Source organism: Tinamus guttatus, unplaced genomic scaffold, assembly GCF_059628265.1.
Source record: "Tinamus guttatus ecotype Peru unplaced genomic scaffold, ASM5962826v1 Tinamus_guttatus_pri_ptg000244l, whole genome shotgun sequence".
In the NCBI taxonomy this organism is placed as follows: Eukaryota; Metazoa; Chordata; class Aves; order Tinamiformes; family Tinamidae; genus Tinamus; species Tinamus guttatus.
In genome coordinates, this window is record NW_028288778.1 from 1,394,298 (window position 1) to 1,420,452 (window position 26,155).

The 26,155-nt window shown below is 53.5% G+C and overlaps 1 protein-coding gene across 2 annotated transcripts in view; it reads right to left on the minus strand.

Annotated features, from left to right (window-relative positions):
• Positions 1-26,155, minus strand: part of ACSF3 (acyl-CoA synthetase family member 3) — a 48,362-nt gene that overhangs the window by 12,462 nt on the left and 9,745 nt on the right. The window contains exons 3-6 of one of the 2 annotated variants that reach the window (XM_010227823.2): positions 24,803-24,957; positions 24,152-24,297; positions 17,975-18,087; positions 2,699-2,825 (exon numbers count right to left, since the gene is read on the minus strand). In XM_010227823.2, the coding sequence (XP_010226125.2) occupies positions 2,699-2,825; positions 17,975-18,087; positions 24,152-24,297; positions 24,803-24,957 (541 nt within the window). The remainder of the gene's footprint in view (positions 1-2,698; positions 2,826-17,974; positions 18,088-24,151; positions 24,298-24,802; positions 24,958-26,155) is intronic. The other variant, XM_088526234.1, reaches the window with a different exon arrangement.

A 26,155-nucleotide genomic window follows, 5' to 3' on the forward strand; every position in this document is an offset into this window, starting at 1 on the left:
CTCACCTTTAAAACGCTGCCCTAACATTTGCAAGTATCCCTGGCAGTTGGGAGGTTCCACCTCTGCTTAGCTTGGGTTAAGTCACCCTGCAAAGGGGTCAAGAGCGAGCCAGGACGAGGTGCAAACTCCCTGCTTGTGCCCAGCAGCTTCTTCCATCACTCGCAGATTTGAGCTCTTGCACTGAAAGCCCCATCCGTTTCCAAAGGCAGCCCCGAGTGCGGGGTGAGCAAGGGGAGGCAGGTCTCACTGCACAACTGCCTACACGAGTCCTGGAAAAAACAGCCTTGTCTACCTGGCATCTGCAAAAGATGGAGAAAGCAGTCAGGAGAAATAAGAAAAGGAAGAAAGGAAGGCAGCGAGTGGGGGAATGGAACGGGGATGAAAATTAAAAGCCTGTCGTCCTCCTTAGCTACAAAGGATATCAAAGAGGAATCCACGACGGTGGATTACTGCTGGGAATGTCTTCCAGGCATCCTCCGACCTGTCTCTAACCCCACGTGGCTGCCTCTGCTCCCCCCCATTCCTGGCTCGAAGGCTTCACTCAGCCAGCGAAAGGGTTAAGTTTAATTTATACTGATTTCTATTTAATATCATTCTCTCCCCGTAGGAGCCGGCAGCTGTGAGCTGATTGTACTCTCTCATTATGCAGTCTGTATCACTAATGGCCTGTGACAAAGGCATGCCATCTTCCAGGCCTTACCCCCGAGAGCCAATTAAACACACATACTCCCTTCCTGTTTGCAGCGCATTACAATGAAATTAAACTGAATTTCAAAATCATTTTCTCCTAAAGACATCTCTTTGCAATAATTAATGCATGCTATTCCTTTGCATCTGAAATATTCATCAGGAGTGTTGACTAAAAAATTTCTAGAGTTGATTGCCCTGCATGCAGCTCTGTCTGCTGATGCTCGGGTCCCAATCCGTGGCATCAGCGCAGGAGCAGGACCGCTGGCACCCCTGGCAGGGCAGCCCTGCACCCGATTCTGAAAAAACATAATAATAAATCGTGTCTTCTTTGTAAATTGTCAATAAGGTGATTACAAAAGGCGGCATCAGAAATCCAGCCCAGTGCTCCCGACTTGACGGCACTGCTGCCACATAATAGAGAGGGAAATGGAAAAGTCAGAGCTGCTTATGCGTCCAGGTTAGGCACAAATGAGAAATCCCACCCTGCTGCAGCCGCAAGATTAAGGGGCGGTCGGGCTCGGAACGGGCACCCGGCTCCGCGCGGGCGCTTATCCCGCTATCCGCGCGCCCGGTGCCGGCGGCAGGGCCCACAGGAAGGGGGACACCCCGAGATACCGACCCCTGCTCCAACGGCCGGGCCCGAAGCTGCCTCGCGGCACTGCTGCCCTGGTGGGGGAACAGGGGCTGTTTTATTATTTAATCTGCACTGCAGAAGCTCCTGGGGGACGGGGAGCTCCGAGCGGGGCGGCCAGCTCTGCCCCTGCACCCTCATTTGAAGCACATCATGGACTGTCACCAAGATGTCACATGGGATAAGTCTTCAGTGCAGGATCCCCCTGGATTTGCTATCCCGCATTATTGCCAAGATTGGCCTTAAGAGCTCTGCTGTGAGGATTCAGCATCCCAACCACAGCGGTTTCGGGTCAGGACAGTTTTGGTTGTGTTCATCGTATCAGGGCTGGATTAAAACAGGGCTTGTTTTCTCCTGTGTGCAAACATTTGACATAAATCTACTGAGACACAGGACTCAGCTGCAATAGGTGTTCATGCTACTGCATCTTCTGGTGGAAGCTGGGGCAAGAGAACCAAATGCAGGAGGTTTTCTCATCCCTAGAACGCTTGATATTTCAACATTTCTTGCCTTTAATCAAAAAAGGCAAATCTTGAAAATTTTCACTCTATGAGAACCCAGAAAAAAAGAAAAGTTTTCTCTGGATTTTAACATGTATCGTTTAAAAACAAAATGAGCTTTAATTTTAAAAGAAAAAGCTTTACGTGGAAGAGTCCGTTTTCACTTGAAAAAACATCGACAAGCGACATTCTGGCAATTTCAAAGCCTTCTTCCCAAACCTCTCCTGAACTGAAGACACCAGTTGTGATTCTTCCCCAGAAAGTTCATCTTTCAATGAACTAACGTTTTCTGCCTGCAACATAAAAGCTCCTTGAGATACTCCCAAGTGATCCCAGTGGCCCAGACTTCAGAGCCCACCACTGTGCCTACGATGTTGCCCTTACACGGGGCGTTCCCCACAAAAATCCTGTGTTTGGGATGCTCAGCCCGCTGGCCGCGATGACAACGGGGACGGAACCATCACGCGAACAGGACGCTGCCGATGAGGCAGGGCAAGCAGCTCAGACGCAGAGCTAGGGAGCTTAGCAGAGGTTTCCTACTGACGTGGCCCCCGTCCAAGTGATGCCGAGTGACAACTGCTTTCCAGGAGCTGATGTTGCAGAGTTCGAGCCCCAGAAGGCACGTTGTGTTTAGGAGGAGTCAGCTCCAAGTGCACTCTGCTCCTTGGAGGAGACAAGCAAAGAGCCTCCCTGAAGCAGCACCCGGTTTCGTGAAAGCACCCCGGCCTGCACGGTCAGCCACAGCACTGAGCTCCAACCCGAGCCAGCACCCCATAACCATGGGGACAGAACGAGCAGAGACCCCCATGCTGACCCCTCTCCTTCCTCGCTCCCAGGCCACCCTCTCGCCGATGCTGCAGGGCAGCCCTTACGGTACCTGTTTTGAACCAGCCGTCGGGTGTGAAAGCGTCTTTCGTCTCCTTGGGTCTGTTCCAGTATTCGCGGAACACCGAGGGCCCCTTAACGAGAAGCTCCCCTTCTTGGCCTTCCAGGCCCGGTGTCACCTGGAAGAGACAGAGAGTCACTGCACCTGCGAAGGGCAGCACGCGGCCCCGCTCGTCCCCACGCGTCAGCGGCGCGGCTGGGATCAGCAAGGCACAAGCTGCACGTCCCGTCGCCTTCCAGAAGCTCCCGCTGCCTGCCCACCTATGGGACCTCTTTCCTTAGGTGGACAAGAGCCCACGTGTGTGTCTGCAATGCTCAGAAGCGCTGAAAATCCGTGTCTGGGTTATCTGCGCACGGGAGCTGCCATCCCGGAACGCAGCCGCGATCCAGAGCGTTTCACACCTCCCGGCTCCTTGTAACGGAGGGGAAAGATCTCATAGGCAGACAGCTGGTTGGGGAATATTCCTGGAAGAGGCACTGGCCCCTCTGCCTGCTCCCTGGCCAGCGGTGACGCAGGCACCACTGCAGGCAGGCGCAGCAAGGGCTGCTGCAGGCACCACTGCTGCCTCCCGAGCAGCCTCTGCCGCTCTCCAGCCTGTGCCCAGGAAATCCTTTGGGAAACCCTTTCCCAGAGCAGCCCCAGAGATTCCCCATCCTCGCTCCCAGGGATGCGGCGCTGCGGGGAAGGCGTCAGCAGGCGCCGAGCGTTGCGACGTGCAGCCCATCCGCTCAGGGCATCCGTCGGCGCAGGGAGCCCCTCTGCCTCCTCCCACGGCTGGGGGGCAATTCCCACCGCGGAGGCTCTTAGGGGATCAAGGAAAGCTCACTGCAGAGGCTGGATCCTCAAAGACCTGCACATCTCGAGCAATGACATGCCCTGTCCCGGAGTGCCGCTGCATTCCAGGCCTGTGGATCTCGCAGGGAGAGCAGCAAGCTTAGAGGGCTGGCAGATGGCTCAGCCTTGGAAACAGCAACCGCGCGGGGACACTGGCCACCAGCTGCACCACTTGACACTGCCAGGGAGCTGCAACTCGGCACAGCCCAGGCAACCCCAGAGCAGAGACACCCTGCACCACCGGCTGCCCCAGGCTGAGCTGCTGTTGCACAATAAAACAACAAGAAAGAGAAGCCAAACCCCAGGCTTCTTAGGGAACTGCTTAACCAGCTGATATACTTTTGATCTCCCTCGTTCTCACGCAAACACAGAAGTACCAGGGTTTCTCGGGACCAAAAGTTCCTGCTGTTCCACGGCCGCTGGGGGCCTGGATCCCCTTCTGCTGTGCCCAGCACAAGCACCACTCGCCCTGCAAGCTGCAGCCTGTTTGCAATTTCCACAGTGCTGGAGTGGGTCCTCCTGCTCTTCCCAGCTGGGCTGTGCAGGTCTGGGAGGAAGCCTGTTGCGAGGTGAGAGAAGGCAGATGAAAGCAGCACATTGCTGTGACTGTGACATACTGCTGTCTGCCGTGTTGATAGAAAGAAAACTTCTCTTTCCCAAACTGTCAATCTAACACATTTTTTTTTTTCCTGAGGAGGTGGCAGGAAACACCATCTGATTTGCTCTCGGGCCTCGCTAGAAGGCAATGGATATAGTGACAACTCAGTGTTCTGCAAACCTGCACGGGCAAGTTTTCGACAGCAGCCAAATGAATATCCTGCTGTTACTGAAGCTCAAGAATCGCAGGAAGGTTACAGACCTGCCTGACATGGTGTGGGGATCTCACTGCTCCCGCACATGCATCACACCGTAATTACAAGGATGCGAGCGGGGTAAGAGATGAGTTACTAGAGTCACAACTGCAGCACTTGCTCGTGTGACCAGGTTTTTGCTTTGCAGAGATGGGGAACCCCAGTGTCGTGCTAGCAGTCCCTGCAAGGCTTGCTGGTACACTCTGCTGCACCCACACAGGAGGATCTCCAAGCTGCTTCGCACTCGAGCTGCTGCAACGCAGGCAAGATCCGGCTGGGACCTTGGAAGTGAGTAATGCCAGAAATGCAGCCACAAGGGAAAACGGTAATAGCGGTCCTGGAACATCAGGCACAATCACAGAGAAAATCAGGCTTTGTGTCTCTTTAGAGCCTTTGATAGAAGCAAAGCTTTTCTAACATTAAATGCTTACAAAGCTGCTTTTAAAAGCACAGTTTTTGTTTTAAGTCATTTCTTCTTGATGTCCCATCTTGGAGGCTGTAATGACACAGTGCTCTCTGTATACACAGCCCCTACACCTTCACGGAGCCGCTATTCCATTAATGCCTCCGCGTATCACAAGCTGGACAGGACCTCAAGGGTCCTTGCAAGGCCTTATCGCTGCCTGGATAAAAAAGTCATTAATGCTGATGACTGGAATTACAGAGTCACAGAATGGTTGAGGTTGGAAGGGACCTCTAAGGATCACCTAGTCCAACCCCTGCTCCAGCAGGGACATCCAGAGCACGGAGCACAGGGTGGCATCGAGGTGGGTTTGGAAGATCTCCAGAGAAGGAGCCTCCACAGCCTCTCTGGGCAGCCTGTGCCAGGGCTCTGTCACCCTCAACTAGCTGAACTATGGTAAAATACAGATGATATTGGATGAGTTTTCCCCAAAGGATCTCAAAGAGAGAGCCTGAAGACCACAAAATCCCCAAGCAGGACAGCGTGGCTATTTCTTCTCTCTCGTTTTCCTACTGGCTTGGCCAAGACATCCCAAACAAGCAACTCCTGAGCAATTCAGGGACTGTGTGACCACCATTAGGTGACACAGCTCTTAAAACCTGCTCCTGGGGAGCAGCAACGGCACCACTGGCCTCCCAACAAGACCAGCCCAGACCCCATCCACTCAGCTAGAGATAACAGCCTGGCCGGACTCTCCCCACCTTGCAGGCATTCCAGCTGCCCATGCGAGTGCCCAAAGTCAGTCCCTTTAGCTGCCAGGCTGCCTCCGGCTCCAGGAAAAAAAGGCTGGGAAAGGGGGAGGTGGTTGAGGACCTGCTAACAGCTGCCTCACATTCGCTACGGATCCTGCCAGATTTTGTCTTCTGCTTGATCCTGAAAGCAAGAACGGATGGGAACGGGGTTACTGCAGGTTTCTGCGGGCAGAGGCCGAGCGGCCGCGGGGAACGAGCCCGCGCGCTGTTTACCTGCCCGCTGCTGTTCCTCGTGTGAATCAAACCTTGAACAAGCTCCAAATTTCTTGTCATATCAACTCACATTTTGGCAGAGGCTCAACCCACATCTTATCTAGAGCAGAGCTCCTTGGCAGCAGGCACCTCCCTGTTGTGTAATTTAATGATGTTATGGCTGGCTTGCAAACAGTAAAACAGAAAGGCCGTGACGTTATCTTAATAGGATTTTGCTTGCTGAACTCCGAATGTCACTGGCAGTGCTCCCCGGCGCAGCGAGCAGGATGCAAACCGCCCCGGTGCCAGCAGCTTGTGTTGCTTGAAAACAGCATAAATTAAAATCCAGAGTTCGAGGCATTTGTCTGCTACAACCTCTTGCATCTGATCCCTGCTAAAATCCTGCATCTACTCCACGCGAGCACGCTGGCAACACACTTCCAAAGCGGGAACTCGCGGCAGCAGCGTGGCCAGCTTGTTTGTTTCCTCCCTCCACCAAATCTCAGAGGCACCCTTGTTGACACACTCGATCTATGTTACGAGCAGCTGCTGAAAGAATCAGGTTGCTAATTGCACAGATATCCTATTCTTCCCGTGCCATATTTTTTAATGCTTGTCTCAGCTGCTTTAACCGCCTTCTAGCAACTTTACCACGGGGCTGCAGGGTGCCCTGCGAGGCCGCTGTTCGACGACTTTCTGCTGTAAAATAGATTCAGCAAGCTGAGCTGGGCTGGCTGGCACACTAGATAAGATTACATTTTCCACACACAAAAATAAAAGGTTGTAATAAACCCTTCGAAAGAATAAGCCGGGGTGATTATAAAATGCATATTTTCACTGCTTCCACTTTACCTCTTTATTAGCAGGAAGCAGTGGTGGTTGGTAAATAGCTGGGAATCCCTGTTTGGCAAGGAGCCCTGCGATTTGTTCAAAGTGGCCATTTGTTTTCTTGCGGTCTCTGATATATGCTATCCCTCCCTCCCTTGGGAACGGCAGGAGAGGAGTTTATAATGGACTTTAATGGAATTAGGAGCTTTTATGAAGGTAGACTTACAGCAGTGCGTCTTGCACAGGGAAGCAGAAGAAACGCTGGATATTCCTAAGCAGAAACATGTGGAAGACAAGCAGTGAAAGCTGAAAGGCAAGGTTTGTCAGGAGAGGTAATAACTTGCTGGTGGATCGATATTGCTGGGAGAAAGACAGACATGCTTTTAGGGAACAAAAAAAAGCCCTTTTGGTTGGAATCAAAAGCAGGACCCTAAGAATACGAATCAGGGGAGCAGAAGAGACATCTATCAGAGCTCCCCCAGCAAATCTAAACCTCTCTGCTGAGTGAACACCAAAGTTCAGAGGCTGCAGGTCACACTATGTCCTCATAGGAGGATGCTGCCGAGGGACCCTCGCGCAGGCGGAGGGAAGGCGGCGCGTTCGCAGGAGAGCAGGGCTTGCTGGGCAGGGAACGGAGACTCCTGCAGCCCTGGAAGTAGAGCTGGGCAATGAGAAGGAGCCAACATATGGCACGCAGGAAGCACAGGAGATATTTTTAATCCATCTCCAAAGAGCTGCTGCCTTATGCATTAAACCAAGAATGTTCTAAGCTGTTAACATGGATGAAGGAGCCTACACCGCATCGAGCCGTCCTGCTCTCTTACATGATTCTCCTATTACTTTTCCCTACTCACACTTCCATCCTTGGGCTGGCCGTGCACAGATTCCACGGCAGCCCGATTTGCCTGCATGATCCCTGCCGCTGGAACAGCTCCGGGCACGCACGGCCTCCTGCAGCGCTCCCATGCCGGAGGTGCTGGAAGGTCCATGTCCTGCACGCTCCCAGCGCCGCCTCTCCGACCGCCCGGACCCGGAGCTCAAACCTGGGCAGCTTCCAAAGGCCGTGTGTCTTCACCCATGCACCAAGGAAAGGAAGATCTTCTCTACGTGTGGGAGGCAAAGAAAAGGCCTCTGCAATTCTGACTCCTCTGCCACAGGCAGTACTGCATTGCTCAGCTTAAAATGCTTGGCACTTTTCCCCACCTTGCAAATAAGTGACTACTGTGATCAAAATAATTAAGCAATCTGGCCTTTTAAGCACCTAATAGAAAACAGCAGTTTGTACTTATCAGGTTTACAGAGGCACCAGGGCTCTTTTAGCCGTTTTCACAGAGCAATATCTTGTCTTAACTACCAGAGCATGGGAAATAACGTAGCAGACCTGGGGAGCGCTCTGTCCCGCTCGTGCCCTGCGCAGAGCCCCGGGATGCGCCCGTGGAGCGGCCTTGGCACGTGCCAGCAGGCACAGGGGCCACTAGCCACGTGCTGCAGCAGGGAGAGGCGGTGCTGGGTCTGAGGAGCTTTAGGGGACCGTCACCACCAAAGCTTGGTGGCTGCTTCCGTCGCAGTGGCTGCTTCTGCCCGCTCAGCTCAGTCCTGGCAACCTGTGAATGAGGTTTGTCCGTGGAACTCGGCTTTTTGAGCCTGCATTTTATGTAAAATGCGTTTTCCCTGTCATTTACCCCGTTCAGCCAAGTCAATGGGAGTGGGTAGGAGTGCGGCTCCCTGCCCACGCTTACCCCGGGATCTGCCAAAGCTCGTCCACCTACAGCACTTGCAGCCGGGTCCTTGCCCCTCACAACACCCCTTCCTCGCATACGCGGAATTCTCGGTTTTCATGGAAGTTTCTGCTCTCAGGAAGATCATGGGAGCTCTAGGTCTGCTCAGGCTCTGCTTTTCCAGGACTGGATCAGGCAGAACCCAGGCTCTGGCCGCAGCGCAGGACACATTCCCCTTCCTCCTCAGCGGAGGCTGCAGACTCATCGTCTGCTCGACAGCACCTTTTAATCACCGTCTCTCTGGGTCATGTTTGAACGGATGTCCTAGAGGTGTGAGGCTTGCTGGTGCGTTACTGAATTCCCAGGCAATCTGATCTCTCATGCACATTCATAATTAAAAATTCCCTGCTAAGTTGCATGTTTTTGCAAAAGCATTATCTTTCCTATGAGCTCTGTGTCCTGCAGCATCCTGCAGAAGGCAAGCAGGAGGCAATTTAGACACAGAACAATTTTCCTCCTGCTGGAAAAAGGCAGATTTCTGCTCCTCAGGGACATAGCACAGAGAAAGCAAGAAAAAGAAAAACAAAACAAAAAACTCCCAAGCCTAGACTGTAATCTACAAGGCCACATTTCACATCTGTTTTTGCAATGTTAACTTTTATAAAAGGGCTGGGAATAACACAATCAATTTACTTTTCATTTTGGAAGGTTATAAATTTAAAAGCGAGGCTGGTGCATGATGGAGCTGGAACACTGAAACTTACTTTCAAAAACAGCCAACCCTCAGAGCAAATGCTGTTCCACTGAAAACAAAAGTGAATATATATATATTTTTAGGCAAAACTGATTTTCAAAAGTTACCAGACTGATTAACTCCAGATGATCCCAAAAGAACCACAGAAAACAACCCAAGTTTGGAAAAGGTCAGTCCTCCCTGCAGTTATTCCACGGACTCGGAACTTCTTGATCTATATTAACACCATAAATTAGAAGCGTAACACTCTTCCAGAAATGCCAACAGCTCTCCGCTCTGCTGTTCTCATCTCTCTTGTTTGCAGGCTTCAGAAGATAATAAACGAGGCGAGATGTCAGCACATCTCCCCGCTCCCTGCGCTCCGTTCATTAGCGCGGCTCCCGACGCGCGCGCCCGCTCCGACGCGGAGCTCGGGGCATGCACGGCACCAGGCACGGATTCCATCAGCGCCCACCTTGGGTTTGCTCTTCATGAGCCTCACTTAAAAGCGAGTGAGCGCACGTCGAGGCCCGGCGTGACCCGCGGACGCTTCGGTTCCTCCGGCTCTCCCGGCTCCCCGCGGTGCCCAGGGCTCCTCAGCACCATGTGGGGCCAAGGGGTTCATCGTGGGAAGGCAGGAGGGCGACCTGAGTGTGCGCAGGAACAACCCGTGTTGGGAGGATCCATGCGTGAGGTTCAACATCCGAGTAGAAGCCAACGCCAGTGCCGGCATGGGCAGGGAGCCGCTTTCATCCCGTGCTTCCCAACAGCAGACCGGGACCTTGCCAAGCGCCCAGGCGGGTCTGGCTCTGCTGGCACGAGCAAAGACACCAAACGGGGCTACAGAGCCAAAGCGGCTCCGATGGGAGCAGGGAGGAATCCACTGCTTGCCCCCACGCTGGGAGAACCAAGGCTGCAGCCAAGCAGAGATACCCAAGGCACTGGAAGCCCAGGGTGAAGTTTTCCTGTCCCTACAAAGGGAACAAAAGCACAAAATAATAATAAAGCAATGAAAGCAGAGCTTGAGAGTGCTGTGACTAAAGCTTCAGGTGGCTACCCCAGAGGAAGCACTCATGGAAGGGCTTCGTCTTGACAGATGGGCCCCATTGGAATGCACAAGGAAATAGTCTTCTGGGATCAAGGCTGCTTCTGCTGATAAGACAGGCTTTCAGCTGAGAAACAAGGGGACACGATGCTAACGTCATCTCTGCCTCTGCTTTTACTACCAGGAGGAAGAACCATACGGCTACGTCCACAGAAACCACCAGAGGACACACAGCAAGTAAAAGAAGATACAAATACCAAGGAGAACGCACACAATTATTGACTAAGTGGCCTACAGAAAGGGATGTAGTCAGTAAGACACAACTAAAGTGTTTATACAGTAAGGAAAGAAAGAAGCCTGGGCAACAAAATGGAGAAACTTGAGTTACTTGGACACAGAACAGGATACTCAGGAGATGAGAGAGACGTGGTGGAATAATTCATAGCTGGAATATACATAACAACTAGAGTAGCCAACACTGAGGAGGCTTTGGAAGAAGTTTTTGGAAGAAGAAGTAAAGACAGAGGCAAATGGAAAACAGGAAAAAATGCAACATGTGTTTACCAAAAATGGCTTGTGCCAGATAACCTGAGGACTGATGTTCCAGATAAAAGAAAAGCAGCAGATCTGATCCAGGCAGCCTTCAACAGCACATTCCAGCCGCCGCCTGCCCGGGACGCGCGCGCTCAGGACGTGGGCAGAGGAGCCAGGGCTGGGGCAGCCCATGGGAGCCACGTGGTGTCCTCAGCTCCGTCCTGTGCCCTTCCCAGTGGCTTCCAGCTCGAGTTTCCCTCCCAAGGCCCAAGCGAGCGTCAAGACGAGGTGCTCCTTGGCTTCTCGTTAGCATCCCGGCCCCGCACGGCCGAGCGCTGCCGATGCCGGGTCCAGGGAACCGGTTTGCATCCCGCCCCCCTTGCACAGACCTTGCCTTTTCCCAGCACCGTGCCCGCTCACAACACTGGAGAGGCCACCTCGCTCCTCCCAAGCGCCCTGGCACTGCACGAAGCTCCTGTGGCTGCAAGAGATGCACAAATCAATGCACTTCCCAGTGCTGGGAAGTCCATCCTGGAAGAGCAGCAGGAATGAGCCCTGCAATGCCTTGGGGGAGCAGGTAAAAGGGCCCAGATGTGTCCGTCTGTCCACAACTCCAGGTCTGTCCCAATACCTCTCACCCACTCCCTCCACTTTTGTGGCCAATTCCCAAGCTATTCTTCTGGATTCTCAGGGCAGGAGGCTCAGAAATCCGTTTCCACACATTTGGCAACTTTTTTTTTTTTCCTTCTTAGCACAAAACTCGGTCATCACAGGCTCCTCTCTGCAACATACCTAAGCCATGCATCACAAATAGAGCATTAAAATGCTCAAATATATTTTTAAGTGGTGATGGGGCTGCAGATTCTAGCAGCTTTCAAGCTTGGGCTAGGAAACTGTTTCGGTTACAAGCACCAGCGGAGCCCACATGGTCAGGAACATCCGCGCCCTTCCAAAACTACCAGCGGGGCCTGGTGCGAGTTCCTGCAACCGCGTCCCATTGCTCTGGGGCAGAGCAGCTCCTGGAGACCGTCTCTACGCTCCTTCCAGGGCAAAGGAGCCCTGGAAGATGCCCATGTCCTTTAACTACCTCCCACAGGAGGAGGCTTCCTCTTTAGAGCCGCACGAAGTTGCCTCCTCACCAGACAGGCTTTGCATCCAAGCTCCAAGGCTCCTGGGAGGAACCTCCTTCCAGCCACCCATCACCGAAACCCCCAGATCTTGGAGCAAAATATCTACTGCCCTCTGCAGAAACCACCCGTGCTGCCACCACCTCGGAGCGGTGCGTGCCTGGGAGGCCAGGGCTCCACGAAGGAGCAGGGTTATCCTCAACGCTTGCAGTGAGATTCATGCTTTGCAGTAACAGCCTGTGTCCGAAACACTGTCCAGAGCAGCTAGAAAGCATCACGCAGCGGCCAGCTTTTTGGATGGGAAAACACCTCGTTTGGGAATATTCCTCCTGGGCTAGTGATGGACTTCGTCTTGAGCCATGCAACAAGCCCAATGTATTTTTAATTTTCGCCTGGTGCTGCTGGGGATACCTGTGCAAACCGGGGCCTGCGAGGGAGTCCCAGCCCCGGGATGCAGCCGGCTCGGATGAACGTGCCGGGGCCATTCCCGGTGCCCAACTGCGGGGAGCTGAGGCCTTCCCAAGGTGCAGCTCCCTCCGCTCCTCCGCATGCAGGGGCTGGCAGATGGCCGAGACGCAGCGGGCACGGCGAGCCGCTCCGGTCCAGGACGACAGCTTGCATATGGATAAACAAGGAGATAACTGCAACCTTTAGAAGGGATGGGGGGAAGGCCTGTGCTCAGCGTCCTCCTGCCACCCATGCGTCCCGCGCCGCGCTCAGCACGGAACGCTGCTAAGAGCCCTGGTTGGAGCAGTGCTGGGATCTGCAGCCCCATCACCACTTAAAAATATATTTGAGCATTTTAATGCTCTATTTCTGATGCATGGCTTAGGTATGTTGCAGAGAGGAGCCAGTGATGACCGAGTTTTGTGCTAAGAAGGAAAAAAAGTTGCCAAATGTGTGGAAACGGATTTCTGAGCCTCCTGCCCTGAGAATCCAGAAGAATAGCTTGGGAATTGGCCACAAAAGTGGAGGGAGTGGGTGAGAGGTATTGGGACAGACCTGGAGTTGTGGACAGACGGACACATGCAGGCCCTTTTACCTGCTCTCCCAAGGCATTGCAGGGCTCATTCCTGCTGCTCTTCTAGGACGGACTTCCCAGCACTGGAGCAGCGTTGGATACGGCCGTGGAAGCGGTTATCTACGGACAGACCTCTCTGTTGAGGGGCAGGGGGTGGCGATTGTGAGCACGCACAATTTGGGAAAGAGAAATACAAAATCCAACAAAACCCACACCCTCCCAAACCCTAACAACAAGCAAACGGATAAAGAAAGAAGGGGAGAGACAATGCGCGGCAGCTCGCAGGGTTTCCAGGCCTCTGCCAGCTGGGAGGCTGAGCTATGAAATATGCATCGCGCCGAACAAAGCGGAGCCAACGCGCCGCGCCGGAGCAGTAACCCTTTCCTGGGTGCGCCCGAGCCGGGCTGCCAAAAAGTTGGGGAAAAAACACCCAAAGGAGGAGCAGCGGGGGCTGTGGGGAAGGGAGACGGCTGCCGTGCGCCCCTGCAGAAACACCGTTTGGTTAAACTCCGCTTTGTTAAACCTGAGCTTGACACACGGTTGGACCGGCTCACCAGGTGGATGCTGGAGGCTGGGGAAAGGTTTGGGCAGTGCAAACCAGGCAGGCAAAGGGCCGCTCTCCGTGGCGGCTGCTCCCGCAGGGAATGCGCCGGAGCAGGGCCCGGCACGCGGAGCTCGGAGGGGGAGCGCCACCTCCCGACCAGGCCGCCAGGCACGGCCCTGTCCCGGCGCCCGCGGCATTCCCGGCGGGAACGGCACGAGCGGCTGCTCCAGGGACCGGGCTGCTTCACCCCCCTGCACAAGGCTGGGGGGAAAGGGAAGCGGAGCCCGGCAGGACACGGGATGAGGGGGAAGGCAGGGCGCTGGCGGCTCCGGAACCTCCTCGCAGCCCAAAAGCGGCGGCGCGGAGAGGCGACGGGGTGGGAAGCAGCCAGGAAACCTGCCCGCGGGACGCGGCGGAGCGAGCGCGCCGGAGCTGCGGGGATGGCAGGGCCACATGGAGCGCGCAGGAGCAGGACCAGCGCCAAGAAAACTTGCACCTAAGTCGGTTACTGGTGCTCGGGGAGGGCCAGAAGGCAGCTCTGCACATTGCAGCGGTCCTGGCCGCGCGGTTCCCGGGTGGCAAAGCTGGAACGCTCCCTGCCAGCTCCCTGATGTCCCTGCCAGGGCCACGGGCAGGATCCCTGCGATGCGCCCAGGTTCCTGTTTGCGTCTCACCCCAGCAGGATGCGCAAACACATCCAAAGGGTGAAAACACAAAGGGAAGCCAAACACGGCCCCGGCATTTAACGAGGGTGATGGTGTCAGCTGGGCACGCGCCGCTCGGGGAATGTCTGCTGTTGTGCCGAGGGGGAGCAGCACCTCAGCCCAACGCGAGCGGAGAGGGGAAGGGGAGAGGGGAAGGGGAGAGGGGAAGGGGAGAGGGGAAGGGGAGAGGGGAAGGGGAGAGGGGAAGGGGAGAGGGGAAGGGGAGAGGGGAAGGGGAGAGGGGAAGGGGAGAGGCCGTTTCGAGCCCCTCAGTGGGTGCTCGGCCGCTCTGCCCCGGCCTCCCGCGCTCCTTGCTGTTAAGGTGGCCTCGCCACCGCGCTGTGCGCACACAGAGGGTGGCCCTGCCACGGCCCTTGGAGCGTCGCCGTCGTCCCCGGAGCGGCACAGATGTGCAGCGCCGCGTCCTGTGTGCCCAGAGAGCTCCCTGCCCCGAAAGTCACATATCGGCAGCAGACGGCAGGCGTTTGCTGCGCCGGCCGGGCGGCCGCGAGCTCCTCGTTTCCTGCGGAGCAACGAGCAAGGCGTTACCTGACCCTCGGGGGGGTTTTGTGGCACCAGAACGAGCAGAAATGCCCGGGCGAGGACGGGGTGCGCTGCTGCATGTACCCACACTGGCTGCACGCATGAAACCAGGGCAGGGGAAGGGCTGTGTGAGCACCATCGTGCCACCGAGCTCCTTGTCCTGCCCTCGCTGCCTCCCTCTGTCCCTGCTCCGCGCTGCGGCTGTGCCAGGGCTCTCCTAGCCCGTAACCACCGTGCACAAAGGCTCAGCAGCCTCCCAGGGAGCAGGTAACTGCCTGGCCCTTCTCACAAGGGAAAGGAGCCATCGGGATCAGCGGGTGGCACAGCCAGGCAGGGGGACAGGGCTGGGACGTCCCCATCAGGACGGAGCCACCATGGTGCAGGAGCCCCCGTCCTCCCACGACTGCACAAACCCAGGTCTTCCCTTTGCACTTGCACTAGCTTTTTCCCTCCATTTAAGCACATTTCGCTGGTGTATTCTGCTAGGAATTATTAAGCAAACGGGCACCCACAACGTGTGCCAGCGGTGGCACCTAAGGGTAGGAGGGAGCGCGCGCCGAGCCGCGTGCGTGGCACGGGCTGCGGTGCTGGGGTTATATTGCTGTTCCCAGAGCTCCTGCCGTGTTTCCTGCACAGCAGGTGGGTGGCGGCAGCCCCGTGCTCGGCAGGTGACTGTCACCTGGTCGCCCGCGACACAAAGCCACGTCGCAGGGGCTGGCGCTCTCCGCGTAATGCAAATATTAAACTATTAACATCTCTGTGCCAAGACACACAGAGCGGGGAGCTCTGCTGCCACCTCGCCAGGGCCTTCCTGATGGTCCCAGGGACGGAGGCTCCCTGCTCTGCTCCTCAAATGCTGCTGGGAGCAGGGTGGGCTGGAGGCACCGAGCGGGACCAAGGGACAAAGCTCAGGCCAGCGGCTATCTCAAAGGGCAGCCTTAAGCAGGTGGGGTCGTTCCCCTTCCTTCCGTGACCGTGTGGGCAAGACACAGACAGCCCTTTGGAGAGGAACCATCCAGCCAATACCCAGCAGCAAACTTTGCTTCCTCTCAGCCTTGAGAATTCACCAGAACATTCAAGAAAGCTCTAGGGAGGGTTTGCCGGAAAGCGAAGCCATCAGCGAGGGGCGCAGGGCCAAAGCCAGCGTGAGCTGCGGGGAGCGCAGCGAGACACGAGCAGGTCCCTCACCCAGGGGACACGGGGCTCCAAGGGTGACAGAGATGCCCGAGCTAAAAGGGAGCCTCCTCTGCCCCAAAGAAAGACTTAGCCTGAAGCCAGAGAGGAAAAATCCTGTAGTTATTTGAACCTCATCTCTCTGAATGCCTGAGGGATGGTGGATTTCCAGCACCAGAGGTAGTCTGGACTCCTGTTCTCCCCTGCTGGCTCTTCCAGCACAACCAGAAGAGAAGGGAGCAGGAAGGACTAGCAAACAAACAGAAACATCCTCTATCTTTTTCTCTCATGATTCAGAAAAGCGACATCCGCATTTCGTCCTGGAAGTAGCTGTACTTCAGAGATTTGTGTTTGAGACCTAACTTGCAAAGTGCCTAGGGATCCTTCTGGGTTAAAAGCATTACGGGGTCATTATTAAAATGGACACATGGACTATACTTCACATCTCAGTTCCAAAAAAAGAGAAAAAAGTCAAGATCTATCTCTGGGATGAGTCAAAAACATCAGGCCTAACACCATTTCTGTGAAGTGATAAAAATGGGACATTATTTTCTATGTGTTAAGACACTGCACCAGAGTGGCCTAGCCCAGGTCTCCTACCTTGTGCCCTCTCCAGTCAAACAGGGTCAGTCCCCTACAGCCGGGAGCAGCAAACGGCTTCCAAGCCATGAGCCCTGCCAATCTGCCTCCTTCCCAGCTCCTCGGGAGGCTGCATGTGAGCGCTGGGATCCACAGGTCTGTTACGGCATCACAACACACAGATAACGTCCCTTTTTCCCACCTCTCCTTGTAGAGAATACAGTGTTTTGTGTTTTTTAAAGGAATCCGTCAAATGCTGCTAGCTGGACTCTGCATGTGGCCCATGGGAACTTGCCCCTTTTGCAGCAGGGAGGGGATATTCCCCTGTCACCCCTGCCAAGGCACCGCAGCCTGAACCCTCACAACCCAACGGGAGAACTGGCCGCGCTGGCGCTGCGCTGGGGCAGTATCACTGCCTATTCCAGCCCGCTTCCCAGCGCGCACCATCACTTCTAGAGGTACAAGGATTTCTCAAGCTTTTCACCCGTGCTTATGCTAGCAGTGTCCCTAAGCAATTCCCGTCAGAGCCCAAGCAGCTCCTCCGAACCCTTGCTGTGTGCGTGGCTAGATCTCATCTGCTTCCCTCGAGGCACAAGCCGGGCGGCCCGTTTCAGGCCGGGGTGAAGGCTGCCTGTTTTGCACTCAACACACAGACACTGCTGCTGCAACTGCTTTCACACACACAGGATCTATCTGCTCGGCCAAGGCTGCGTGTCACCCGGCCATCGATCTGCAGGAGGCGACACGACCTGCGCCTGCAAGGAGGGTGCGAAGGAGACACGGCGGGAACGCCAAAACCGCTTCCACGGGGAGAGCAGGGCTGAGGCAGCAGCACATCCCGCAGCTGCTCCGGTCCTAGGTCAGAGGGGGGTCCCAGGGGCTGCCTCTGCGTGGGGACACACACAGGACCCCACACCAGGGTGGCTCATGGGGAAGGGGCACCACCACCCCACCACGAAGGGCATCCGACTGCTCGGAGATGCAGGAACCACCAGTGCAGACCAGGCCTGGGGCTCAGCACGGAACCGTGTCGTGGACTCCCCGCTGGGCCACTGCAAGACACGGTCCCTCCCAGCCTTCCCCTTCCAAATCTCACTGCTAGCACCTTCAACAAATCCAGTAAAATAAGCACGGACTCTACTTCTGTATTTTCTATTTCTCATCTTCTTCCCCTTACTATAGATGTTTAGCGACTTATGCTTACTCTTTGGACCTGATTAGGATCCATCTGAGGTCTCTTCAATACCTTGTTCTTACCTACTGCACTGGACTAACTTTGTGCTCTAGCTTTTAAAGGGCAGACACAGCTTAACTCCTCACCTTCCTCAGCAGCACAGTGTCATCCTCTCACCGTGTGGCCCGTCACCTCCCAGCCCTGCGGAGGGATTTGTTCCTTGTTCCTCATTGTTCCTTTTTGGTCTTCACAGCAAGGGCAACACTTGCGTGGCCCACAAAGTACCATGAATGCAATAGGACATAAAAAGAATGCAAGAAAGGGAAGAGACTAAACACTGAGTTCCTGGGAATAACAGGAGGGCGAGCCTCAACCCTGATCCTTGGGGTTTCAATGACTGTGAAGAGCTTTTCATCAGAAAAATCGGAGCAGCAGAAACACGTGTGCACTACCTGCGTGCCGTTCTCATCTCCCTGGGCATGGATGGTGTAGGAATGCAGGCCGCTCTTCAAGGTCTCCGTGGCAATGCGCACCTCCACCCCTGGCAGTGGGGTCCCCACGGAACCTGCGGAGGAAGCAGCGGGAACGGGACTGAGACCCTGCACAGCCTTTGGGAAAAGGAAAATTGAGGATGCGAAGAGCAGCTGCTCTGCTATCAATGGCATCTGCAGACTGTGCTGGCGCTAAAGAACTTCCTAGCGGGGGTTTACCCTTCAGGAAGGCTTCGATCACATCGCGTGTCTGCATGCAAATGTCCCCGCGCTGCAACACTCAGATGTTTGCTGAACAGGCACTGTTGAAAATGCCTAGAAAAACAAACGTGGCTCCAGCCCTGAACAGTTTCTCTTGGCCAGTCTTCGAAGGCATCAGCACAGCTTCGTAGCTCAGCAAATAAAGCTGTGCTTTTTCTTCCTCTTTTTTTTTTTTTTAAATAATAGAAAAGCTACCCAGAAATTTGAAAAGAAAGAGCACAATGATTGCTACAGTGCCTCACTGCTTCTCTATAGCCTGGACCTGACAGAGAAGGCAAAGGCTTAACAATGTAAGAATTGCAAGGGATTATCTCAGTTTTATACGACATCAATACACTGTATATAAAACATGATAGAAGAAAAGCACAGATCAAAACACACCATTCTTCCACAGGTTTCAATTTTCAAAGCCACGGAATCTGACATAGTGCCAGGAACAACTGCTATTAAACTGGAAGATGGTCCAGCAACCCAGAGCTCTCGAACCTGCACCCTGCAAGATCCCCATGCCTGGGTTTTGCGTGTGTCCTTCTTGGTAAGCTGGTGAGAACAGAGACGAAAGGGCAGCTCTGCTCTGTGATGGGGGACAAGGCACAGGGGCAGGCAGAGCTCCTGGGGTCTGCTGGCCCAGCAGGTTTCACCCTGCACCTCGCTGCAAGGAGAGCCCCGCGATCGGAGAGCAGGGCAGCCCTGAGCAGGGATCCACAGCCGCGCTCTTCATCGCGGGAGATGATCCGTGTTCTCCACCTCGAGGGGCACCAGCTGGCGGTGCTTCCTAGCTCTGCAGGCAGGCAGCAGCCCCACGCAGCACGACTGCAAAGTCCTTGGAGCAGAGCCCGACGCTGGACCCAAGCGACACCCCCTCTGGGAAGATCCAAAGACAAGTTCTGTAGCTCACTTGCTCTCTCAAACCTGGTCAAAAGCATCACCTCTTTATGTCCCACTTGGTAGGACAACTGGGAAATGGGGGTATTTGCTCTTCATTCCCAGAGGCAACAGGCACTCAGTGCCCAGTCTCGTCATTCCTCACACTTCTCCCCGTCCCTATCAGCAGGCCCATTCCTGGGGGCCACGAGGATGGGCTGGAGAGCAGCAGTCACAAGTGACAGTGCTGCTCAGAGCTGCTCTGCCAGACAATATTAAAATGGGACTTCTATCCTGTAGCAAGGACTGAGTGGGAAGTACTTGGATCTCTTTTATTCCTGGCCTTCATATGGCAGAATTTCCTGCCTTCCCCTTGTGTTCTGCAATTCAGACACCTGGGTGCAAGTGACTTTTTCCCTACACTGCTCTCACTCTCCCATTAAAACCCTTGGGATTCAGTGTCCGTGACATCAAAGTTTTGTTTGCTACATTGGTCAGTTGCCATGGAAATAGATATGATGTCGTACCCCAGATTTATGGCAACCCTGCAAGAACAGCTAAGAGCAGATGGGCTATGAGGGAGTGCGATTTTATTGCAGCAAAGCTACCCTAACAATTAGCAAATCTTGCAAGAAATAAACAGAAAGCTCCATGGCAGTTCAGTGATGTGTGTCTGCTCAGCTTGAAAGCTTTCTTCAACATTAAGGTCAGCTAACACACACAGCCAGGTAATTTCTTAAAAAAAAAAAAAGGCCTTGTTTGGCTGGATTGGGTGCATAACATGGCTGGACAGGCTGCCAAGCTGGGGAGAAAAAGTTGGGCTAAGCAAGTCAGAGGCCCTGAGAGCCCAAGAGCTCGTGGAAAGACATGGCAAGAGACAGGGATCAGACACAGCAGGCAAACGAAGCCAGCCTGATAGGGCACAAGGTCTCAGCAGTGGCTGTCACCAGTGGAAGGAACAGCCACAGACTCTTGCTGCTCTGGACACCTTCAAACCAAGCCTACGTGGATGCCTTCCCAGAACACACTTCCTTGCTGCAGGCCACTTACCAACCTTGATCCACGCGCAGCGGCACTAAATGATTAGTGGCTACGTTTAGTCTCAACCTCTGAGGATCTAGAAATATCAAAATTTAACACAATCCTTTTGCATAAGTCTGAAAATGCAGAAAAGGCAGTAGGCTGCAGCTCTTTTAAAGAAAAGAAGTCATATTTTCTTAGTGATTTGGGCACTTTGAAATCATTACTGCTGAGCCCCTACATGTCACCATGCCACCTACCTGTGGTTAGGATCTTCCTGGGTTTGAATAGCTGGGCTGTTCTGGAGGGAAGGGGCTCTACAGCCAACTCCAGCAGGCAGACAGGCCTGCCTGTGTGTATGCATGTATATTTTATATATATATATATATACATACACACATATATTTATATATCCACACATAGATAACTGAAACAAAAGACCTGCTCCACCAAACGACAGAGCGTTTGTCCGTGATTCTCAGTCACAGCACATGCTCCGTCCTGTTTTCACGTGGGCTTTCAGGAAGCACACTGATGATTTCATTATTGCAGTAGAGGGAGGTTTCAGATCAACTATTACAAACACAGCCCCATCAATTTATTTCCTATTTGGCTAAAATAAACCAACATGTAAAATAAACCCCCTGCGGGAAACTGTTTCTTCATATTCTGTCTGGAAAAGTCTTGGTCTTTGGGAAAAATGATAAACTTTCGGAAGCAAACGTCTGCAAATACCAAAAAAGCTGACAACGTTGCATCTATGTGAATGTGACAGCATAATTAAAGCCTGTGCAGAGATAATCATTAGAGCTACTCTAATGAGATTTTAAAGCATACACCACGCTGATTCCAACAGGTGAGTGATAAATCGAGGGGGCTCTCAAGGCTCAGCACCACGGATCTCCGCTTACCTGAGCTCCCATTTCCTTACAGCCAGAAGAGGGTCAAACCCCAGCACTGGCTCCTCTTGTGACGAGCTGTGACACTGAGGCAGAACTGGGGGGACATCGCTGCTCTTTCCCCTCCGGCTCCCTTCCCCACTGTCCTTTCCAGCTCTCTCCAATTTGCACACTTGTGAATGTTCAGAAATGCTGGCAAGATGCCCGCGGTGTCAACCCCTCAGACAGGCTGCAGTCAGAAAGGAGTGACACTTATTCTTTCACCGCTTCTCCTCCGTTTAAAAAAGTTGTCAGCTCTTCCCAGATAAATTTAATTGGCCCTGCGGTCTGTGTCCTTCGGTGCCTGGGGACCTTGATGCTGTTATGTGCGGTGGTGTCCTGGGAGAATTGAAACAGGCCAACGATAAGGCACTCAACGATCTCACTGTCAACAATACACGGAGTCCCCGCTGCAGGAGCTATTAGCCGCCTCTGATCTAAACCTCCAATTAAAGTGGTGATTAGGCCCAGTGAGGCATTCTCGGTCCATGAATTATTCATCTCCCTTCACAGTAACAGCACCGGGGGGATTAGAATGAGAGCTGGTGAAAACAGAGGCATTTTAAGCAGGGTTTTAACCATATACAAGCAAACATTTATCTTTCAAATCTTTCATCTCTTCTTCCTTTTGAAATTAAAGCCCCCACCCTGCCTTGCACCTTCAAATCTGTGCCCTGGAAGGAGAGCCAAGCCTTCCCTCAGTGCCACGCGGTCACAGATGGGGGTGGCACGACACAGCCAGGAACGGCTGGCTCTGGGGACTCCCTATCCGCCCCCAGCCACACCGCATGGCACAAAGAGGGCAAAGGATGTCCAAGGTCTGATGCCACCTCCACGGCTTATAAAGCCTCCAAATCCTGCTTTCCTCCTCTGAATCCCAGCTGGACATCCTACTCCTCTTCCTCTCCCAGCCAGGCTGTGGAGTCACCTACCTGCTCCGGTTCAGCAGACTGCAACGCATCCCGGCACCGCCGCGTTCCCCGGCCCCGGCTCCCGCTCCGTTCCCAACCAATTACCGCGTTTCTCCGTTGACTCCTTCACACCCCACACTCTGTTGTACCTGTGACCTTACATCCCAGCCTCTAATGGGGTACTCTATCAAAAGCTTTTTCACCGCTCAAGTAAATTATGCCTCAGCTTCACCCATCTGCTTCCCAACTGACACTTCCCTAAATAAATTAATCAGGCCTATTAAATTACGGCCTCCTTTCCGTGCGGTCTCTAGCTGCTCCACACCTCTGAGTCGCCCGTCCGTCCCTTCCCAGGGCTCCAGCACCCCCCCAGGATGGCGGGGACAGGGACAGTCCGTCAGTCAGCTGTCACCCTCTGTCCCCCTGGGTGCTGCTGTGTGAGGTGGTTGTTCCCAGCTCTCCCAGTACTCCAGAGGCTCCTCGTGGCCTCTCTTTGGAGCGCCCGTCACCCAGCTCTGCAAGAGGATTTGCCTTCTCTGCTGCTAATTTCTCCTTCTTTCCCATTTTACTTTTAGTCCTGTTTCCTTTTTGCCCATGTCTCCTATGACATTCCTAAATACTCCACACATTTCCACTACTGAAGGTGAAGGAAAAGCTGTACCAGGCCATAATGACAGTTAAATGATCCCAGACTGCACCAAAGGGCTCGTGGAAAGCTCTGGTTCATGCAGGTGGGAGTCTAGATATCCTGCCTGCTTTCTTATCCAGCCTCCACGGATGGGATTTAGAGGGAAAAGGAATCCTGGCTGAGTCCTGGAGGGGGAAGCACGGTTACCCTGCAAAAGTTTGTGTCCTGGAGCTTGCATCTTGTGCCACCCCATAGCTCTCCTAGGTTCAGCAGGCAGTGCCAGAGGGAGCTGTGGCTTCTCCACACCCTGTACAATCCCTTCCTTGGAACAGCTTCTCCATCCTGTGGGATCGAGGTGCTGTGGCAAGCTATAATGCACAGAAAGTCCCCAGCAATGATGGCCCCATAAGATACTGGAGACCAAAATGATGCATATGGTGCCACGTGTGTGTGGACAGCATGTGGGGAGGAGAAGGTGGCATAGTGGTGGGCTGGGCTGCTCAGCAGACAGATGGCCACGTTCTGCACCAGTGAGAGGGTGGGGACATTCTATATTTTTAATGTTTTAGATCGATTTCTTTCTAGGTTATATAAAATTACAGATATTGAGGAGTCACAAAGTGTAGCTGAAAGAAGTGGGGGAATGTAAGGAGAGAACAGAGCCAGAATGTACAAGGAGGTGTGACAATTTCCAGTTTCTGAAGAGTCAAGAAACTTGCACTAAAATAAGAGTGAGCAGACAACCTATTTTAAATGTTCAGTATTGACTGAAGGACCACAAAGATGATTACGGGCCTGGAATATCTCTCATATGAGGAGAAGCTGGAAAAGCTGGAACTGTTTAGCCTGGAGAAGAGAAGGCTCAGGGGGGATCTTATCGGTGTAAATATTGATTGGGAAGGGGTAAAGGGGATAGAGCCAGGCTCTTCTCAGTGCTGCTCATCCTTGCAGATACTCAAAACCCAACAGGACAGAGCCCTGGGCAACCTGCTTTAGCTGACCCTTCTTGAGCAGGAAAGTTGGACCAGAAGACCATCAGAGGTCCCTTCCAACCCCAAATATTCTGTGGCTGGCTTGGCACTACTGCTCTGTGGAGAATCCAGTGCCAACACCACACACACAAATAATTTTCACAAAGCAGGAGCTGTAGATGCAAGTCCCATCACAGCATTTGTGCTAAGACTTTGACAATAGCACCCAGGACAGACTCTGCCTCCCAGACAGAACTGGTCTGGCTGGGCAGGTCGGGCTGTGGGCCACTGCAAGCTCTGCACACACAGCTTTGCCAATGCACCATGGCCAGTAAGTGAAGGGAAACCCACCTGCCTCTTCTACAAACTCATGACCTCTTTCAGGCTCACTCAGCTATGCCAAACTCCCTAGTGGGATCAGTATTCCTACACGAGCCTGCTCTTCTATCACAACAAACTGTGGACAGATATTCTGAAGAGAAAAAACCAAGAACATCTCAGAGCAAAACACCTCCAAACAGGGCTCATCTCCTAGAAAGTCCTACCTGGCACACGGTCTCCATGCAAAGGGTTAGAAAGTGCCATCCCAATCTCAGTCATCCCGTACCTCTCCAGCAACGTGTGCCCAGTGATGTTCTTCCACTTCTCCAGGACAGGCACAGGCAGGGCGGCTGAGCCTGACACCATTAACCTGCACAAGGAAACCCCACGTAAGAAAACATCCAAGACCACTTTTGCTCCAGAGAATTTGCATTCTAATGCACGGTGCATAAAGTCTGCTCTTATATAAAACCTTAAAACAGAGGCTCCAAAAGCCTTTTAACCAGTGTCAGGCATGCCCATCATATATAACAGATTCCCTGTGTGTTATGGTTTCCAAGTCAAGATGGGACAGCCTCCTAAAAGAGATGCTGCAGCACAAGCTTGGGCTGCACGATGAAGTCTTCAGCCTTGTGTTACGCAGGGCAGCACACACAGCAAGCATGCAGACCCCTTCTGGCTCTACCATGCAAGAGTGGCTCATAATTAAATAACGTCACCCTGGCTCCTGTCAGCTAGAGATGCTAAAACACGTTAAACTACCTGGCACTGTGAAGAGGTAAAGCTAAGAGAACTGAGCAGAGCCCCTGGGGGAACAGGGAGTCACCAGCAGCCACCTTGTCCTTCAGTGCTGAAGAAGGGCATCTCCCACCTACCTGATGTTGTCCTGGCAAAAGGCACGCACAAAATCCTGGACTTGTGGTTGAGAGAAATGTTTGTCATAATACTCAATCAGTTTGGCATAAATAGTGGGTACTGCCATGAAGACATTGACACGAGGCTCTTGGGAGTTTAAGAACTTCTTCCAAACCTAGAGATGGGAAAATACATACATTTAAAAATATATACATGTATAAAAATATACTTCAATACCAAGTGTAGGAGGAAGTGATCCTTAACATTGCCAGTGTGAGTGCTCAACACCTTTGAGCGGGTTCTCAAGCAGGGGCTCCAAGGGACAGGCAGCCCCACCACTGCTCCCCAGCACCGTGCCACGGGAGGCTGAGCAGGGCCAAAGCAGAGCCACCCAGGGCTCGGCACGAACCAACCAACCTCGGATCCGTAACGTTATCCACGGGTGATGGAAAGGATGAGCTGCTGGAAGCCGGTCGGATGCAACTCCTCCACGTCCAGGACTCCCACCTCCCATCACGCTATTGAACACAGTATTCAACTCCGATCCCAGTAAAGGATCACCCACCGTTCAGCAATGAATCCCCCTCCAAGCAGTTCCTTTAGCACACGCAGCCACTCGGATGCCCCACAAAGTCATCAGCTTTTCCAAGCATGGAGGCCTTCCCCACGGTACACAAGTTAGAGCTGATGGACTGAATGCTCGAGGCAGAAACGCTGCTAACAGGAATGGTAGGAGAGGTGGGAAGAAGAAGAATTATGAACTCCAATTGTGAGACTATTGCAACGGACAGGGCACATGGAGATGTGTCCCCCATGTGCAGCCACAGGCCTAGGACAGAGCAGCTACCTCGGAGAGCCCGTTCACTAACCACACTGCTCCAGAAGAAACGGTCCCTGTAGGACAGAAGCTCCTCAAGCTGCAATTCCTATTAACCTGTGGGAACAACAAATTGGGTCAAATTCCAGGAGCTGGATCTACTGGAGGGGAATGAAGTGCGGGTGACCCCAGGGCTGCTGAACTGGCTGAACAGCTCCACCTGGGAGCATTTAGCAGTGGGAAGGCAGCATAAATATTGAAATTGGACCCACTTCTTCCACACTCTGTCACTCTTGCCCCTAGGTGAGCACTCCCCAGCACAGGAATGAAACGAATCCATCAATAAATAAAAAGCTACGGCTTTGGTGACGGCCACCTCCTTCCTTTCTCCCTGGTTCCTGCCCCATTGCTGACAAATGTATTTCCTAACAGCTCCTGACAACGCAGCCTCCTCTGCCCTGCCTCCCGGTGCACGCTCAGCTGCACACAGGCGTGTGCAATGGGGGGAAGAAAAAGCAGGAATTGATTGAAGGTGAACAAGTGATTCTCCTTCATG